Genomic DNA, 20338 nt, shown 5'->3' on the forward strand with positions numbered 1-20338 from the left:
TATGAAAAGATGCATCTTTTTTTTCCATTAAGAGGTAGAATTGCATTATATACCAGAGATGCTCTGGTCCTCTTTCAAAGAACATGCTTTGTTTTCTTCACTAAAATATTAGTTTAGAAGAAAAAAAGATTTTTTTTTCTTTGAAGTCATTCTTCAGCTGTTTTCCTGTAATGACAGTATGGATTTTTTAATGGAGCATGTGGTAATATATTAAGAATAAAGCATCTCTGGCTTAAACTAAAAATTTGTGAGTCTAACTGGAACCGAGAGAAGCTGATGTTCTCAGGAATGTTTCTAAAACTTCAGAGGTTTATAGACTATTCAGAGCCATGTAACTAATTTTAAAACAATGATAGCAAAAAAGAAAAGAAATTGGAAGTGGCAGCAATGGCTACATTAGTAGCAAAGCTCAGGAGTTAACAGGCTGGAAGAAGAACAGCCAGTGCTGCTCTTGGGTAGGTGTTGGATGTAAACAAGCCGAGAGACTCTGTAAATGCATGAAATGGGGTGTAACTCTTGTGCACGAGTAAGGGAAGACTAACTAAACTTGCGTATGTGCTGGGAAGTCACAGTCATGCTATGTAACATTCACACCTTCCTTTCCCCTCCAGTCCTGTCTGCTGCCCCTGTTCGAGCAGCAATACTGATCTACTATGACTCTTAGGAAAAACCTCCAAAGTTAATCCCTGAGACCATTCCTATTTTCTTCTTCGGTTCTTTTGGTTAGGGTACTTCTGTCATAATACCAATGATTAAGCCAAAAAGCGATTTTTTATCACATTAGAGATGATTGATTTGGAGTTTCCCATTTCCTTTCATTTGATAAATAATGAGATTTGAAACCAGCAGTAGCTAATATGTGTGCCATCAGACTTTAGTTTTCATTATTTTCTTTTTTTGTCCCAGCATTCCTTTGTCTTGAATTCATTTGCTTTCTTGCCTTCCTAGTAATTTTCCAAGTATTTACTGTTGACCCCCTACAGACACCGTTCTGAGAGACATAGTCATACTGAAAACTGTATTTTCAAAGCGATAAGCAGATTGTGCTTCTGGTAGCTTTCCTGTGCCCAGTGGTATGAAAGCATACTGTGATAAATGCGAGCAATAGGACATGTAGATTATGTCTCATTAAAATAACACATTAATGGACAGTTTATTTTCCATATTGAAGAGATAACAAAACAAAAGGCTTAAACTCTGTCTCTGAACCATAAAGTTATTGCTTACTACCAACTAAAAATTGCTGAGAAAGATCCTGAGAATGAGAGGTTTGTTTTAGCAATAAACGAGCATAGATATTGCAGATATTTCTCATCTGCATTGCATTGAGCCTTCATACTTGTCACAGTGGAATAACTGATCAGGTCATTGTAAAACTGCCAGATTTCTTGTGATGTAGTGCAAGTTGTGCTTTGCTATTGTCCTCGTCCTCTTTGTCACATTGTTCTTTCCTCAGGCTTCAGTGTTTGAGAGTGTTCTGGCTCCCGTATGTGGGTGATTTGGGGCTGGCACCATCTTTTGTTTTGGTTTCTTATGTTTTATAAAAATCATCTGGCAGAGAGAATGATTTGTCCATGATGATTTTAAGCTCTTGAACATGGTAATTTGTTGCTGCAGCTGTTCCTGTGTTATAACTGCATTGTCAAACCTGGTTTGGGTGTGCCTCTGCACATAGAGAGCATAATTTGTTCTGAGTAATTGAGGATACCTTGATGACAACAGCTGTTTGTGGGGCCAGCTCCTGTGCTTGACTGAGTGGCAACAGGGACTGTTTTTTCCTTTGATGTAGACATCCCCACGCTTAGTTTCCATAAACGTGATTGCATTTGCATTTTCTTTTTACTAGAAGACTGTACTTAAACAGTATAGCAGTGAGCTCAAGCTTCCTGAAGTTTTAGGCAATTTAGGAAACTCGTAGGTAATTGTCTTCTCAGAGGAAGAAGTGTCTTAAAGTTGCATGTCTTTATTGTTTTCATCAGAAATTATTCATTTCATGTCATGTTTGTGATCATAATTGCTCTTTATTAATCTGTTCTGATTTTTGAAATAATTCTTCATATTTTCTTTCTGTATCAGAGGCTTTAGTTGGTAGTGGAGGCAAGTGAAATAAAGGCAGTAGAATGGATAACATCAAAGAGAAAGTATAGATACAAAAAATAGATTCTAAATCAAATTATAAAAATCGGACCCTGTTAGAAATTTATTCTAATCAAAAGAGACAACAAAAGACACATTTTAGGCCTTTATTAACCATTTCTTAGTTGTTTATTGTTTTGAAGTATGAGAACACCAGTGAAGATCAGGCTTGAGGGGGGAAAAGAAAGCAAATTATTATTGTACAGTTTATAGGCAGAGTATATCTAAATTTATTAAGCTTTTTAGAGGTGAATTATTTTGAATCTGAACTGAAGAAATGAGATTGAACTTGATGAATGAGCTTGAACATGTAGTACCTTTGCGAAATGCAGATGATAACGTCTTTAAAATAAATTACTCATGAATAAATCAAGATGTTGAAGTTGCAAAGGATGAGAGATGGTATAACAGGGAAATTCTTTGACTAGGAAATTGTTTCTGAGACCTTTCTTTATAGTATATATAAAATGCATAGTGAATATCATGAAATATTTTAAATGTCAGATACTGATAAGATTGGAGAAAAATAGTTGATGGCAAAAATTATTGTATTGAGAGGTACTGTGCTGGCTTAGGGCTAGTAAAAGGCAAATGCAGATTAAATTTAGATAAATGAAAAAGAATAGAATTGCAAACAATAACACAGAAGGTAGAAGAAATATCAAATGAGATAATTATGCAGGACATCAGCTTTGAAAGGAAAAGGGGTTGTGGATAATATCCTGTCTCATTAGAATAACTATAAAGAAGGATGAACTAATTTCAGCCACCACAGACCCCACAGGCTCCTTGAATAGGCGGTAGAAGACAGTTGAATCCAGAGGTGAATCTGGGAACCTCTAAGGAAGGAGTATGATGTTACCTCACTGAGTCTTTTAAATTGCTTTCTAAAGGTGCCAGTCTCTCTGTGGATTACATACAGAAACTAGCTCCTTAATCTTAAATAACTAAAATAATGGTGCAAATACTCGTCTTGCCATTCTCTCTGGATTTTTTTAATTATGAGATTAAAGGCTGGAGTAAAACCAAATTCTTATTGTACAGCTGTTTTAACTGCAAGTGAGCATTTCCAGTATAGTATTCCCCACAGACAAGCACTGTGGCTTAATTGTCACTTCAGCTACTGGTAATTGATTTTCAGATATCTAATTTTTCCACCATTTCTATCCTCAAATAAAATCTTTAAAACTGGATAAGTCCTACAAGCTTAGGCTCCATTAGACCTCTGATGAGAAACTGGGTTGCTCTTATAGAAGCTTAGCAAATAAGGAGGAAGGTGGAACTAAAATAGATGGTGCCCTTGAAAGGCCAGCCTATAGGCAAAAAGATGGGATTCCATACTGGTAGAAGTAGAAGGATGCTGATCTCCTACCCAAGGAAATGATGAATAGCATGTGCACAGTTCAGAGAATGCCATTGATACCTAAGAAAACAATAATCCTAGGGGAAAATGAAGCTGTACTCAGACAGTAAATCAGGTAAGATTATTTCTTGTTGCATTCTTAATTTGTTTTTCTATTTGTATAATTTACAGTGAAATACTTAAATTATTTCTTCATCAAACTAGGTTTCACAATTCTCGTGGCAAGTGTCACATATACCTCTGCTTGGAGGTGCTCTAGAATGATTTTAGTATTGGTAAAGTTTCACATTTGAGAGAGAAATATATATTGAAACTCAATTGAATAATAGTGATGCACTGTCTTGTTATATAATATTCAACAAAACCATTATTTATTTACTTTTTGTTTGACAGTAGTAAAACCACTGCAGTTCTCACTTTCTAGCATAAAGTGAGAATAAAAGTGAAGAACAGTAGAGCTCAGTGGTGCTATTATATTTCAACAAATTGAAGTTTTCAAAATGCCACTTCTGCTTCTCACCAAAGGAAAGGAAGGTTGGTTGTAGAGTCAGTAGAATGTTATATCTTTGGGAAAAATAGTTTAAAAAAATTTGAAAAGATCAGAGATGCGGCAGCATTGTTAGGACCATTGTGCAGACACTTTATTTGTATTGTTGAGAACTGCAGATGTTTTCATTTACTGGGAAGGGAACTGTAAATATGCAACATTGCTTTTTATGTTGCTAACTTCAGTGAGTTACTGTTTAATTGGTATACAGAAAAATTTCTGCCAATGACTTTACAACCGAATGCTATAATGAAATGTCACTTCTTTTAAAAAAATGTTACTTTCCCTTGGTTAGCTGAAGTACTAAATCCATTTTGGTAAATGAATCTATTGATTTTTAGCATAATGTGTTGTAATAAAAAATATTTGAGTATGTTCTCAGTGGTAGATTCATGAGATGCTGTGCTGGATTCTGTATGGCCAATGATGTGAGATTTTTGTCTGTTTTTCATACATGAAGTAGAGAAGTCAGCATTGGTACAGAACAGAAGTAATGACCTGCGTTCTGCTGGAAGACAATTGTCTCACTTAAAACTCTGCAGAATTCATCCACACGCTCTCTTTCCCTGAGTCAGCCAAGACCCTAAGAATGCTCCAGCTGGGAGGGAGTCAGGCTACAGCAAAACAGTGCTGTTGAGCCCCTTGATCCAGCTGCAAGGACTCAAGACACTCTTCTAGTGGTGATTAATACTGACCATAGTCCTCACTGCCTTGAGGAGCTGCCATTACCTGTGTATTAATGCTGCACCACGTGAGAAATAAAATGCCTGATTAGTGTCGTGTGTTAACTACCCAGTTGTAATTTAACCATGATGCAGACAAGTGCAACCCAGCTTCTGCTTCATTTCATTAGTGGGTCATGGTTAGCCATGCTTGACTGGTGACCATTGGAGGAGTGGATTAACTACGTGTTGTAGCATTTCTTTTAAACCCGTGTGGGATGTAGGGAACAGACTGGTCTATGGTAGAAGCAATGTAAAGGAATATGCAAAAGAAGAATATTCAGATTTAGAGACAAGAATGTTTTTGTTCTTTTAGACAATAATGCAAGATACAACTACTGCATTTTACTACATCATTACATTCTTTTTCCACCTGTTACACTTTAGATGCCATTAATACCTAGAAAGAGGTTTCAGAGTATTTTAACTTTGGTACAAGGAAAACAAAGGATGTGTCTGATTAATTTAGAAGGACATTTATAGATCAGTGAGTCAGAGGTTTTGGATTTACAATACTAAAGTTAACACTAATGCAAACACTAAAGCAAACAGACCCTGAATTACTCAATTACTAGCTTGTTAATGTTTCATTCAGAACTTAAAGGAAAAAAATCTGTAATTAGTAATTAGTACTAGCAGTTATAGCAGGAAACTACAAGCCAAGGCTTTCTGTTTCAGTTCATGAATTGCCCCAGCGTGTGCACTCTTGCTTGACAAATGAGCTCTCTTTTACCTTGGGCTTTTCAACTGCAGAATTATGTATGTAAAGCTCTTTTATCTAAAGCAAGCTAATGAAGTTGGTTTAATGTATAAGAATACATTTGGAGATTATTGGGCAACAGGTTTGCAGAGTTGCCATTACTGTTACCTGGTTTTTCTTTCTCTTTTCTTATCTCTTTCCATCACTCCTTATTCTTTTTAGAGAAGTGCCTTTAAGGATTTTTTTTTCCTGGCTGGAATTTTTGGTGTCACTGGCTGGCTCCAGAATGGGTTTATGAGGTTATTTGCAATGCTATGACATAATGTGAAAAGCAAAACAAATGGTTTTGGCTGTATTTGTTAGGGAACTAAGGCTGTTTCAGTCCTGGCCCACAAGTGTAGCACTTGAGCAGAGTGCCCAAATTAAGCTTGAAATTTCAGAATGGGCCCATGCAGAAGGTCTTTGCAGGCTTTATGACAAGGGTTTTTTTGGAGTGGTCATATGGTTAGAAAGCTCAAGACACTTTTCTTGGCTTTGCTTCCTTAGCTTTTGCAGCTAAGGGGGTGAATTTTGTGAAATATAAATGAAGACTAAATGTTGTTACTCGCTTATTTTGTTATTCATCTCCCATACAGTAACAAAGTATATGGACAAAGCCATGAAAAGTGTGCTTATGTGCAATGGGCTTTCCCAGATTTCCTATCTTTCAGGGCTTTGGCAGAACCAACTATCAAACCATTATTTCCTCTTATCAGCGCTCACTGTTGACAGTTGCAATCTTGTTTAGCTAATTTTACACAAGTTTTTGTTTCACTGTCGTTATTGATTTATTTAGAAACACTGCTGCCCAAACAGGGCAAGAAGTTTATAGGTTTCTCAGACCACATCTGGCAAAATCTCTTATATCCTCTGAAGCCAGTTGTGACTCTTCCAAGTCCAAGAATATTGTCCATTTTTCTACCTTGTGATTACTGCAGTCTGTGCTGCTCCACTCCACATCCATTACTGTGGTGTCCTGGGAAATCTGGCTTCATAACTCTGCAGATTCATTAATAACAAGGATTGGAAAGGAAGGAGGAGCTTGCAATGAAAGGTAAAGCAGTAAGAACCCCTTTATAGCCTGATTTACTGACAAATTATTGCCACTGATAGATTAGCCCTTGCTTACCTTTCTTTCAGCAGACTGACCTCATCAGCTGGCAGGCACTTTGAAACTGTTTGCAGTTTCTGAGCTGCTATTAACTTCCCTATCGAGCCTCTTCCATTCTATAACCCCACAATGATCAAGAAGACCCGTGTGCTTAGATTTTAGATTATAGGTCAGATTATACTTCATGTCTTTAATTGCTTTTGAAGAAGGAGGAAAAAAGCTTTCTGTGTCTTAAGCCTCAAAGCCAGTTAGGCTTTGAAGTTTAAAGGAAACCATTCAAGAAAGGGGAGGGAGTTCAAGCCAGCTCAATGCTATAAAGGCAGCTGAGATGTGGGTTAAGGCAGTTGACTTTCACTACAGCACTTGCTTTGATCAAAGCTAATTTTTGAAAGTCTACATTAAATCAGCAGCCATTAATCTTTTTGTTGTGGTATATTATCAGTAAGAGGAAAAAAAAATTATTTTCCTTCTAATTGAAATCTTAGAAGGATGAAAAATCCCTAACATGACTTTTGCAGCTTTTTTTCCAACACATCTTTGCTTTATTATTTTTATGTCATGACACTGCTGAGATGATTTTTGTTGTTGTTATCGTTGTTTGGCTCATCTTGGCTTTGTGTTTTGTATTATTGCAGTGTTTTGTCAAGGCATTTATCAGCTCCGTCATTCAAGTGGTTCTAACAGTTGTGTAAAACTTATCCTATTAAAACTAATTAGCTACAAAAATGAAGGTTGAGTCAGCGGGATTGTGAAGTCGAACCTTGGCAATCAGGTGTAAGAATGCCCCCTCAAAATGGCAGAGTTTTAAATTCAATGTAGTTTGTCTTTTGTTGTCATCCTATATTAGAAAAATCAAAGTTCATGCTTTATTATTGTCGTGAGTTAAGCCAGCCAGCAGCCAAGCCCCGCACAGGCACTTGCTCACTCCCCCAGCAGCAGAATCTGTGAGAGGATCAGAACAATAAAAGGTAGAAAACTCGTGGGTTGGGATAAAGGCATTTTAATAGGAAAAGCAAAAGCCATGCACATGAGCAAAGCGAAACAAGGAATTAATTCACTGCTTCCCTTGGGCAGACAGGAATTCAGCCATCTCAAGGAGAGCAGGGCCCATCACATGTAATGGTGACTTGTGAAGGCAAACGCCATCACACCGAACATACCCCCCCTTCCCCCTTCTTCCCCTGACTTTATATTCTGAGCATGATGTCATATGGTCTGGAGATCCCTGTGGTCACTTGGGGTCACCTGCCCTGGCTGTGTCTGCTCTCAACCTCCCATACACCCACAGCCCTCTTGCCAGCGTGGCAGTACAAAAAGCAGAAAAGGCCTTGGCTCTATGTAAACCCTGCTGAGCAATAGCAAAAACATCTCTATATTATGATCATTGTGTTCAGCACAAACCCAAAACACAGCCCCATAGTGGCCACTGTGAAGAAAATTAACTCTACCCCGGCCAAAACTAGCACAATTATATAATGCAAATACAAACCCTGAAAATTTTGTTTAAAAATAAGATGTTATTCTGCTGCAAGAGACTTATGTGATTTTAAGATCTGATACTCTTCTAAAAAAACTCTTACACAGACTGTATAAAAGCTATGATGAGCAAGACTGAGCTCTCCTCTCTGGCTCAACCCCTTGGTTCATAGGAGACTTGATTGATGACAAACCATTCAGTTTAGTGAAGTAGGGGGGGAGTCATCAGAATTTCTATTTCCTACAAGTCCTGTAAATCTCTTTATGTTCTAGCATAGATTTATGAGTAACCAAGAATTGCCTCTGAAATTTACAAAGAAAAAAATTTGCTATTTTTGGTAAATATGTTATAGACAAAAACTGAAACACATGTTAAATACAGGAGAATAAAAGCAAGTTTGCTTAGTTCTGGTCTTAGTTTATATGCACATTCTCTCTGTACAGTCTTCATGTTTTCAAGTATTAATAGGATTTCTAGATGTTGAAAACATTTATAAATTTATAATCTTTCTCCCTACCCCCATCTTTCTAATAATGCTTCCATAGCATGTTTAATAATTTACGTATCACTTAGATACCAGTATTTGATTAAGTTGGTATGCCAAATTCAGCTTCCAATGTTATTTTCCTTTGTTTGCCCATGATAGTGCAAAATACAGAGTAAAATTTTGATTATATCTTTCTTAATGTTGTTATTCAGTAATGTTCTGAGGCAAAGAAATTTGAACCATGGGGGAAGCAGATCTGCTAACAAAACAGTTTGGGCTTTGTTAGGCAGTGAAGTAGACATATGAATATATTACATATGATTATCATAAAATTATGGCCTGGAAATTGAACAGTCATGCTGCTGCATTTTAGACAGTACATTTATAATAAGCCTCAATGAAGTAAACACTTTGAATGGATATAAGAAGAGGCATTACTTGGGATCACAAATGTATGTTCAATTCATGCTTTTGAAGCTCAATTTAACACAGCAAAACAAATTTCCTTATACTGTTGACACAGTTGTTCTCAGTAGAGAATTTTGATTTATGTAGAAAAAAACTTTAAGCATATCAAACTGGTTGTTTGGGATCTAAATAGAAGGAAGGAATATGATTCTTAATGGCTGTAATTTGAAAGCTGTATTTTCTTACCAGTAGAAGAGGGTTTAAAAGACTCACTTGCAATTATGTGATACTTTAGGTTCTACTTTAAATTTCTTTTGGTTTATTCTGATATCATTTTGCATCTTAGAAACCCATGGTTTCTAGGAACATTATAGAAGCCAGATAAGAAATTACTAGACTTAGGTTTAGGGTCTGATCCTGATAACACTAGTGCAGGCTAATTGATCTTCTGAAGCTGCTCAAAGGAATGTAACTTACAAGATAAGAGTTCGTAGAGCTGGATCCTGCATAAATAGCCATCAGATACTGTCTGAACTTGTAAAAGTAGTTTTTCCTCAATTGACACAAGCTTCTGGGAAACTCCTGATAGCCCAGCCCTGTGGAGTCTCCCTCTAACCCATCCCCAGCAGTGTGACAGCAAGTGACAGAATCCTTGTAGGGTGTAAGAAGTACAGGTAAAACAAGATTAATTTAGACTCCTACAATAGCAATAACTTGGGTACAGAGAACAGATGAAAAAGTCATATGAGAAAGTACAGTGTAAAATCTATGTGTGGTAAGCACAAACATTTGTCAGAAAAGCCATCCTTATCGAGCTGAGGTCCAATATCTGAAAGGCAGCAAATGTCAGAAAAACTTTTCATCCTATTCTGATACAATCATCTAGGGTCTCTTTCATTTATTTTGAGGTATAGAAATAGCATTGGCAAGGTTTGTAAAATAGTGATAGTATTGCTTTGTCTTTGGAAGGTTTGTTTGGATTTCTACTGATAAATTATTAACGAGATCTCAGCTGCCCTGTGTCAGAAGATTTCTTGGTAGCATGACTGTAAATACCTGAGGAGTAATTAAGATTGGGTTTAGAGAACCTAATGGGGGGGTAAATGCTTTCCCTGTGGTGTGACCATCTCTCTTCCCCATTTGCAAACTGAGAATAATAAGCTTTACGAAATTCATAATTTATGGATGAGCTAAGTGGTGTTTTCAAAGTATATTCTTTACTAGTGATGTGTAACTCTTGTCTCCTGGATCTTTTGTGTCTCATCATTCAGTGCTCTCTGGGGTTGGCACCCTTTTGCAAAAGCAGTCTGAATAAAGTATAAATGAGGGTTAAGACTGGCTTTCACAAGCTTTTCACAAGCAAGCAGGGGTACAGTCCTCAAAATGTATTAGGCTGTGAATAAAATATTTTCTTACATAATCATTTATACATTATGATTTCAGCTTTTTCGATCAGTTTTCACCGTATATCCTATCTCTCTCTTCCCCTTAGACAAATACCCTCGAATTTCAGTACTGATCCCAAGTATTATTAGTGGCACAATTATTTATGATGTGCCAAGTCCAAGGAGGCTGTCTTTGGCCTCTGCGGAGCTAACCCAGGTGCTTGCAGAGAAGCATTGTTTTTACCTCTACCTGCAAATTCATTGAGTTGTAAAGCAGGTGAAGCTCTGTTTGTGCCAAACATGCATCCTCTCTGCAATAAGGTCACACTGACAACTTGCTTTGAGAACTCTGTTGCTGCTCTCTTACTGCCTGGGTGTTTCTGTAGTTCCCCCGAGGGTTTCTTCCTGTTTCATCAGCATGCTCAGGGTCAGAATTACACGAGCCGCTTTTTAAATAAGACTTTATTTAAGAACTCATCACAGCAAAGGTATGCCATCTTCACAACTCAGCGCAGAATTCTTCCGTTTCTCAGTCTTTACAGGAGATGTGCAGAGATCTTTTTTTCTTTAATACAGAAACCTGTGATGATTAGGATGCCAGGGCAAGGGATATCGATCTAGGAGGACAGTCATTTATTACTTTGTTTCATTGAAGTGTTCAAGATGAGCATGGACCCCTAAACCTCTGCTTCCCATTCTTGATGATGATTAAAAGAAAACAGGATTTTTTAAAGCTTTAAAGTTGTTCCTTCAGGAGTTAGGTGATGACAATGTCTAGCAGGCAGGTCAGCTGCTCTTCCAGTAATGTAGATGCCTGAGTTGTAATGCCCAAAAGTGTTCAGAGTTTATTGGTTTGCTGTGGCAAATGACTTTACCATTGAGTGAAAGAAGTATAAAAGTATAAAAAAAATATTACCCAGAAGAGTGGTCATTGAGCAAAACATTGGTGCAAACATATGTATATTTCCACATCATGGTCTAAGCAGTTACCTGCTTTGTTGGAGATACCAGTGTTCTGCCGAAACATTGGTTTCTTACAGATAGTTCAAATGGTGTTGCAAGGTCAGGTGTACAGGAGACCTTCCAGGATACATTAAGAAACCTATTTCCAGCTGGCACTGAAAGTCATTAAACTTGCAATATCACTGATAAGAGGAAGGCTTTTTATTTCTGATGTTTCCATCAGTCAGTTGTCAGGAAAACCCCAGGACTCCAACCCATTTTATGTATCAGAAAACAGTATCCATATTTTAAATTACTACATGTAAGAATGAGAGATTCTTTGAGAAAATATTATACGTTAAAAAGAAAGACTAAATCATGAACTGAGAGTGCTGGACACTGGAAGTCAAATATAAAAAAACATCCACAATTTTAAAAAGCCTCATTCTCATGATTTTGAAACATGATTTTTCTTTTTGGCTTTTCCCCTGATTTTGCAGTGCTTGGTGTTAGCATTGTGGTTTAATTAGGCATGAACAAAAATGCTAAAATTTTTATATTTCTTAATGTTCCTTTTCAGGAATGACATCTCAAAATTGGAGCATTTCCATTTCCTATGTACACAAGAAGCAATGTAGTTACACTTAGAAGGCCTCATTAATGTTAAATAACCATATCAACTGCATTGTGTTTACCCAAGCTGATAACCATTTGTTGGGTAATATATTACTTAAAAGGAAACACAATCAGTCTGTTTAGTTTAGCAACAAATCTATGGTTTTGGTAAAATAATCTCTTGAATCATATTAAGAAATAGATGTTAAACTGCATTGCAGAATCTGTTTGGGCTTGAACAAAAATGCAAAGCAGATTAACTGATTAACTTTGTCCAGTCTACAGTATTCATATTTATGGTTCAGTGTACACTAATGATGTAAACAGGGATTTAATAACTATCTCTTATATTTTTATCTTCTTTGAGAAGTTTGGCTGTGAAAAACATGGTAAGGGATACTTTATGTGAGTTAGGAAAAAAGTTCTTTAAAAGCATCTGAACAAACTGTCCAATAATTAGGAAGAAGCACTGAATGAACAACTTGGGATCTGTGTTCTGTGCTGCCCTATGCCCTGTAAGTGTTCGGGGCTCTCATAACTGCATGATCTTGCTTTGAATTTGGCTTATCTTTTTATCGTCAGAAGCTGTTTATTTTGTTACTGCTGCTTCTTTATTTTTTCTGTCTCCATCCTATTCCTTCAGAAGTCTTGACCCCTCTTGTTTTCCTCAAATTCCCATGTAATACTTCTTTTTGTTCCCTGGCTGTTGTGATTGCATCTTCTTGATATTCAGATCTTGCCCCTACTTTTGAGGAGTCGTAGTACCAGTGGGCAGCTTAATTCTCTCTGTTGTCTCAGGCATTCCGCATCACTGGAGAAGTTTGGAAATAAAGTCTGTAGTACTTTGCAGTTGTGGGCAGTCACAGCATTGAAGACTAAAGCAGAAATCAGGATTTGAGATGTGCTGCTAGAGAGGATTTATTTTCTACTCTGTCAGTTGTGGCTGAATGTATCCCAATACCCTCAGGACAAGGAGCTCACAAATGTTGTGGGTTTGGATAGTTCTTAGAAAAGCGTGGTTTAATTTTTGCAGGGTGGCCTACTAGGGGAAGTGTTGGACTTCAGTTCTCCTGCAATAGGAGACTGGGAAGCATCCAAAAGGCTTTTCCCTCATGACCACACAGCTGATCATTTTGGGATGTGCTACTTTCACTTGTTTGTTTACTTTGGCTGTGAGAGTGTATCTTAATGGAGAAAATATAGTTATGATGTCAGAGAGAGGAAGAATTATTTTCTGGACCTTATGTAGCAACTATAAACTTTTCTCCCCTCCAGGCATTGAAAGTTGTTTTTAAAAACAGAAAACAAACAGTTTGTGTACTTGAGCATATAAAAAAGAAATGCCTTCATTGCACATGCCAGCTATAAAAAGAAAAGGCAGATTTTTCTTAGAAAATAGAAAGCCATTACATTTAGAACGTATCTTGCCTGTGTGTTATAGTTCCTTTTATTTTTTAATTCTGTATTTAGAAATAAAGATCTTTTTAATTTCACAAGATTTCAACTGCTGTCTTCGCTCATTTGTTCTCTCTTGGAAGTTAACATTTTCTGTGTCTACTATTATGATCTTCTGGGATCTTAGAAATAGGCTTATGACTAGGGATGTGGAATAAGAGTAGAAATAGATGAATTGAAGAACATTTTTCTTTCTATAAATGTTTGGTAATAGAGGGGAAAGTGCAGCAAAAAGGCATTTAAAGAAAGAAAGCATTTGAAATAGAATGTTTTAAGATTTTGCTTACCAACATCACTTTCTTGATAGGGGATTATTTACTAAGCTAAAATAATTTCAATTGCTTTGGAAAAACCCTGCATATGGAAACACAGAGCTTCTTTCAGCCAAGTCTTTGTTTATTTAAAAGTTTATCTCCGTTTTTCTTTCTGAAGAACTTGGATATGGGGAAGGTAGATGTATTTGTAAAGTTTAAACTTGTCCATTGTAGACGTGCTTTCTGAAATACTAACTTAATTACCTTAAAATCTAAATTTTTATTGTCAATACCCCTTATGTAAAGTAGCAGCTTGCCCAGGAATTTCATTCTCCTTTGGGATTAAGGAGAGTGGAGTGGTGGACCAGGTCTAATGATCAGGTGCACTGTGGAGATACACAGAAAAGTGTCAGCAGACTAGTAGCTGGTCGTCAGCAGAGGTAATGCAGGCATGTTCAGAGGACTAGAGCTAACTACATTCAATAGAAATGATTTCTTCTCTTTTTCAGCAGGATATATTGTTGGGGGTTTTTTCACATTTTGCTCTAAAGTACCATAAAATGTGACTGCATGTTGTTACTCATCTCGAAAAGACTCCATTATTCAGCCAGGCAAGATAATTTGAGATGGGTTAGATATTTTACTTTTTTAATATATTTTGAATTTCTTTCAGAACATAGGGGATGGAAGGAGACTGGAAAATGGGAGATTTCCTAAGCCTTGAGTGTCATCATTTTTAGAAAAAGAAATAAGCTTACCCCACTGAAGTTTTTCCTAGTGAATGGCCCAGATGATGATAGCAGTGGGAAGCCTTTCTCAGCAGGGAGCGGAAGATAGCTGTCATCTTCGTGTACTCTGACATTCTTAGGCAATGTCTTGTATTACATCCAGTCTGATTTGATAATGAACTATTGCTGAAATGGGGATGCAGCTCAAGCCCGTTTTTTTCCAATCACATCGTGCAATCTAGCAGTAATGTAGTGAATAAACTTCCAAGAGGATGCTCATCTGTATTTTTGGAAATTATTTCTGTTGTGCAAATAGGCTGGCTCTTGATAATTACATCAAATACAGGCAGGAACAGTGAACGTTGCTATGCCGAGGAACAATTTCCTTCCTTTCAAAAAGAAAGTAGCGCACAGCTTGGTGTTTGTCCTTGCCCAGGATACAGTTGTTGCCCAGACCAATGATACTGTTCTGATGCACACCACCTCTGACAGCACTGTGACCAAGACCTGATCCTCTGGGCTTCTAATTGTGACTGGCTGTCCAAAAATAGGCTAAGGAATAAATATTTAATAAAGGCAGGCTCCATGGAGTCCTTAGTGTGTGGGAGTTTCCATCTTGAAATGGCTGAATGCTGGTTCAAGGCATTTTATCAATAGTGTGGCAGAAGCATCGGCACTGTACCAGAACTGAGGATAAGCATTTTGGCTGAGAACAACCATCATTCCTAATTCACTTTCTGTGAAGCACTAGCTGGAGAAGTACTTCTTGGGAAGACAAGTGATGGTGCACTATTCAAATAGTGCTGTGGACTGTAATACTTTAGGGGAGAAGAAGGAATGAACTCCATATTGCAAAAGCAGAATCAAGAAGACATTGCCCTAAACAGCTCAGAATGAATTCCCAAAGGGAAGGAATTTCAAGATAGATAAATTTGATGGCTTTCCTGTCTCGCTTTGAAGCTGAAATACCAGAGAGTAGCACACGCATGACAGGTAGATGTAAGGTGTGAATTATGGATACAAGGATTGCTATGGGCTGGTTCAGTCCTGTGTATAAACAATACCTGTTTAGAAGTCTACTAGAATGCAATAGGGGAAGAGTGTTTTTAATGCTGCAAAGTGTGTTTTGCTCAGAATACTTGTAGTCTTAATCAAGTGCCCAGCAGTTCCTAAAATGTTATTTAATAATACAATAAGTACCTTTACAAGACTAAGGTCACTTAACAAAGTACATGGAAAAGTAGGTGCTGTGTTTCTTCCTTTGTAAAGTAATTACTACAACTTGCAGTTGTTAAAGACTGTGATCACCAGTTTTCTAAAGGGAAAATTCATTTAAGTCAATGCTTTGGCAGGTGTTCATATTTTGTGGAAAGATCTGTCTTCCAGCTTGCTAATGAATGGCCAAGCAAGTCTCTCGATAGTTAATAATATTGCCTAATTGCCACAGTCAGATAAAGCTGCCATCTAATTTATTGCTATTCTGAGCATCTGAACACTAGAAGAATGATAAGCCTTATGAGGTGGGTGGTTAGTGGAAGTCATTGCTTGCAGTTTTATACATTTCTTTCTCTAGCAGATGATCTTTCTAACATTTCCCGCCTTTGGCTGAGAAATAGACATGTGGTCATGTCCCCCCCCTGCTGCCCCCACTTCCAGTAAGCTGCTGTTTTCAAAATAATATGTCTTCCCAAGGCACTGCACAGCCAAGACTTTCTTCCTGGGTTTATGTTTCCATAGTGTGCTAGAAAAGGATGTTGTGTTTTCTTGCATACACCTAATGGAACATAAATGAATCCACAAATGTGTGTCAGTCAAACCTCTGGACTGTATATGGCTTTTCAACACGGATGGAAGAAGTGCAGTGCTGTGCAGAGTATGCTGCAAAGAGAAAGATTGCTGATCTTGGCAATCGGCTGATTTCATCCAAGTGATCATCAACAAAAGACACAAACTTCATTTAAGGAGTAAATGACTTGAGAAAAAAAAGCTCTTTGCAAGTGACGGAATGGATGAAGGAATAGTGTGTGACATGAAAACCTGAATCAAACTCTGTCAGTCCTGCAGTGGGACAGAACTCAGTTGTAAGCCAGTTTAACAAAATTTTCTTATAGTGCCATGTTAACTTGACAAGTAAAATCCCAGTGCTTCCTGTCCAGGCGTGAACACAAGTATTCAGGGTAAATACCAAGAAGAATGTTAGGTTTCTCCTTATCAAATTAAGGATAAATCTTGTATATATGTATAGTACATACATAGTACTATGCCATATAGGACTATTTCATTAATTACTTGGTTTTATCTGGGAATTAATGGAAAAGAGATTCATGAGGTTTTCCACTGTATGTGCTATTAAGCTGTCTGGAGACAGTTATGGCCTTTTTCAAATCTGCATCCCTCTGACAGTAGTAAATTCCCGTGTCACCGCTCAGGAGCAAGTAGACAACAGAGGTGAAAAATTATGCTAATGAATTGCAATAACCTGTCCCTTTTTATGAGAGTGCTTATGCATAAGATCCTGAATCCAGAGTGTTATGTGTATTACCTTGTACAGCTTTTCATTGGTAAACTGTAGCAACTAAACACAGCTAGCAGTTAAATACAGCTTTCTACTGCTGAAGAGGCCCTTTGGAACAAAGTGAAGTATATGGGTAAAATTGTTAAACGTTAGATAGGGTTCTCAGGTTACCATGGTTACTTGAAAAATTTGCATTGTATCATAGATTATGATGCATAGGATGAAGTAGCCAAAACAACTAGGAAGTCCAATGCATATAAACTACATTTCCAAACCACACAGCATTGACAAATAGAAAGACAGATAGCTCAGAATATTGGCTGCTGACAAATCTATGAATCAATGAAGAGAGGCCTGAAGGGAATTTAGAATATATGTCATTTGAAATCCTGCATTATTTTGGAGTTACAATCTTAATTTTTAAAGACAAATGAAAGAAAAAAAAGGAAAGAAAAAAATCTTGGTAATGATTTTCCCTAAGCTCTTTCTGGTATTGAAATCTGACATTTGGCTGTGAGACCTTCAACAAAGAAGGTTGATGAAACATGGATAATACATTTCGTGCACTTAGGCTGGCAGTATCACTTATACTGGAAGCAGTTTATTCCCATGGAAACCTATTTGCATTTGGGCCAGAAGTGACTTTTCCCCCCTCTATTAGCACTGCTGATGTTTTAGCATAATATAATTGCTTTATATTGACAGCAGATTCAAAAAGTATTTTTAAAATGTTGACTAGCTGAGCATATGTGTAATGGAGATGTAGTCTATGCAGTTTTTCTGTGCAGGATGGAGGCATGTCGCTGAAAAATGCAAGGCAGCTTTTGATCTTCTATTATTTATCCCTAGAAGAAAGAAAAAAAAATAGTTAAGATCTGTTTATCCCAAACTAATTTTTTTTATACAGGTGACAAAAGAACTGAAACAGTATGACAATAAAATTATAGAGTGCAAGTTTGAGAACAACAGCTGGGTCTTCATGCGACAGAGGATAGACAAAAGCTTTCCAAATGCCTACAGCACTGCCATGGGTGAGTAGAATAATTTGCTTTAAAATTTTCTCAGGCTGAAATTTTAAAGTTTTAACCCCCATTCTGGTTTAAGGAGAAAAGGCACTCTGTGTTCTCGTTTCTAGTTTGAGTCGTGGCTTCCCTAAGTTATTATAGTGATGCCTCATTTTGCAAATGCTATGTCAGCATTAGCTTTTATATAGCACAAATCCTTTGGCTGCAGGGTTATTTGGGGAAGTCAATTAAACCAATACTCTGATTCAGTATTTAACAGATAACACAGAAGCAAGTGCCTAAGTCTTAGTGCCAACACTGGGTAGAACTGCAAACACTTGAACAAAGACAACTTTAAATGGCAGACCATGCCTTTTAAGTCAGAGCCAAGAAAGTTTGTATTTACAATAGCATTGCAACAGCAGTTAACTAGCTAACTAGTTAAGTTAGCTAGTTGCTGGGATGTAGTGCAAACTGGCACACTATGAGTGGCATTTGTTGAGCAAAAAATCCACTAGAATTCCACCTCTATTTAAAATGCCAAAACCATTATTTGGAGGATGGGCTAGAAAATTAATAGGAGAAAAATGTCGTCTTAAGTTTCAACAATAGTTGTAAAACAATGAAGAAGGAAAACAAATGAAAAGTGGGGTTATATCCCTGCAGAATTGTGAGACTTTTATGTTCGTCTACCAAAAAATATTTTCCCAAATACTGTAAATTAAATGATATTTACTTTCAGGTGAAGTGTAAGAGTTTGAGAAGTGTGTGCAAGACTGAATAACAATAGTCATGCTGATGCTTAAATTTGTTTAGTTTCAAAATGAAATTTAATCACTTTTGAGACCATGCTAATTACTAGGGCATGCATAGATGATGTAGGATTTTCTCTGAACCCTTCTACTTGTATTTCTGCCTGAGCAGTGAGTAGATTTTCTTGAATAAACACAATGTGGTCATTTTGCCAGGAGATAATAAATCTGTTGGCACCTTAGTGGACCTGCACAATGTAGCTGAAATGCTTGCTGAGCAGTCTTGTTGTAAAGGAGGAATGGGCCACAAAAAAGTACAACAACATCTCTTTGTGACCATGACCTAAATTTCTCTTCTCTGTTTCACCTTAGTGTTTCAATAGTTTGTTTTCCTTGGAGTGTTCTCTTCTTTGATGAGTAGCATATTCTTCTTTCCTTCATTCTTAAGAGCATATGTATCTACCCCTTTTCTCTCTCATTTTCTCCATTTGTAGAGCAGTTATGTTATTCCTGACTTTTTTCTGCCAAAATATAATGAAATTCCTAAAAATTAAAATTAAAAGAAAATTAAATGCTACAGGAAGAACTTTTTTGTGAGAAATATTTCAGTTTTTCCATAGGAATTTTCAAAACAGAAAGTTCTCTTTTGGCTTTAAATTTTCACTTTTGACCATTTATCAAAATTTCCAGAAGTTGTACTTTCTTATTTGAGACTTCCATTGTCCCCTTCTCTAGATCCTATCTCAATATTTGCTTTTTCTTGATGAAAAATACTATTTATTTTTCCCTCTGGTTGAAATGGCAACAAAATAAAGGATGTCTGTGTCTTGCTTTTGGACTTCGATACTTTCAAATTAAAAAGAGAAGGACTTTTTGAGTGATTAAACTAGGGCAGCCCTTAAAAGTTGATATAGATCTATACCAGCTACCTTGTGGTATAAATTCTGTTCCTAAACTACTGGTAATCATAATGCTTTCCAAATGCTAAAGTCAAATACAACACAACTCTTAAAGCACCTTTTCACCAAAAATAATGAGATAATTGTAAATAATGTTAGGAAAGTGTTTTGTTAATCATAAAGTAATCCTTTGAATGATTCTGGAGTTCTGCAGGAAAGAGAGGAATGTTTTTGAGTCATTGTTATTTGTAACAATGCTATATTGTAAGTACATTTTGGTACTTGTTTGGTACTCTAGGATGTCAGTAGATGGTTTTGCATGGAAATTGCATCTGTCCCTACATGCTATCAATTATCCTCTAATCATTTTGTGCTTTCTTCCAAAATAGTTGTAGGAATTTTTTTCTCCTTATTTTTCTCCTCTCCTTCTCTTGGGAGGATTAATTAGGGGAATATAAGGTTGCATAGGAAAAGTATTAAACATTTGTTTTAAGTGAAGCAAGCCTTTTTATTTGTTCCATAAAGTCCAGTGGGCCATTACTTAGAAACTGTGACCTGGGCAGTCACGTTCAGTACTCCAGGGGTGCTTGTACGTGTGTGCCTTGGCCACCTCGCAGCACCGTGGCCACTTCTCCATCATATGGTCTGGTGTGCTAGACATGCTGCTTGCTTGGTGTCAAGTTTTTCTGTCCCATGAAGGTATATAGGTTAAAAAAAAAAAGGACTGTGCATTGCAGGTTTGTGGTATTTGTAGGATTTACTGGTGACAAAAAATAAGTTACCATAATTCAGAGGTTTT

At 36.9% G+C, this 20338-nt stretch overlaps 1 protein-coding gene across 2 annotated transcripts in view; it reads left to right on the forward strand.

Moving 5' to 3' along the window:
* RNGTT (RNA guanylyltransferase and 5'-phosphatase) overlaps positions 1-20338 on the forward strand; it is a 177664-nt gene that overhangs the window by 154110 nt on the left and 3216 nt on the right. For both annotated transcript variants that reach the window (XM_032683713.1, XM_032683714.1), the window contains one exon: positions 17792-17915. In XM_032683713.1, the coding sequence (XP_032539604.1) occupies positions 17792-17915 (124 nt within the window). The remainder of the gene's footprint in view (positions 1-17791; positions 17916-20338) is intronic.

This window comes from Chiroxiphia lanceolata, chromosome 3 (genome assembly GCF_009829145.1).
Source record: "Chiroxiphia lanceolata isolate bChiLan1 chromosome 3, bChiLan1.pri, whole genome shotgun sequence".
NCBI classification, from domain to species: domain Eukaryota; kingdom Metazoa; phylum Chordata; class Aves; order Passeriformes; family Pipridae; genus Chiroxiphia; species Chiroxiphia lanceolata.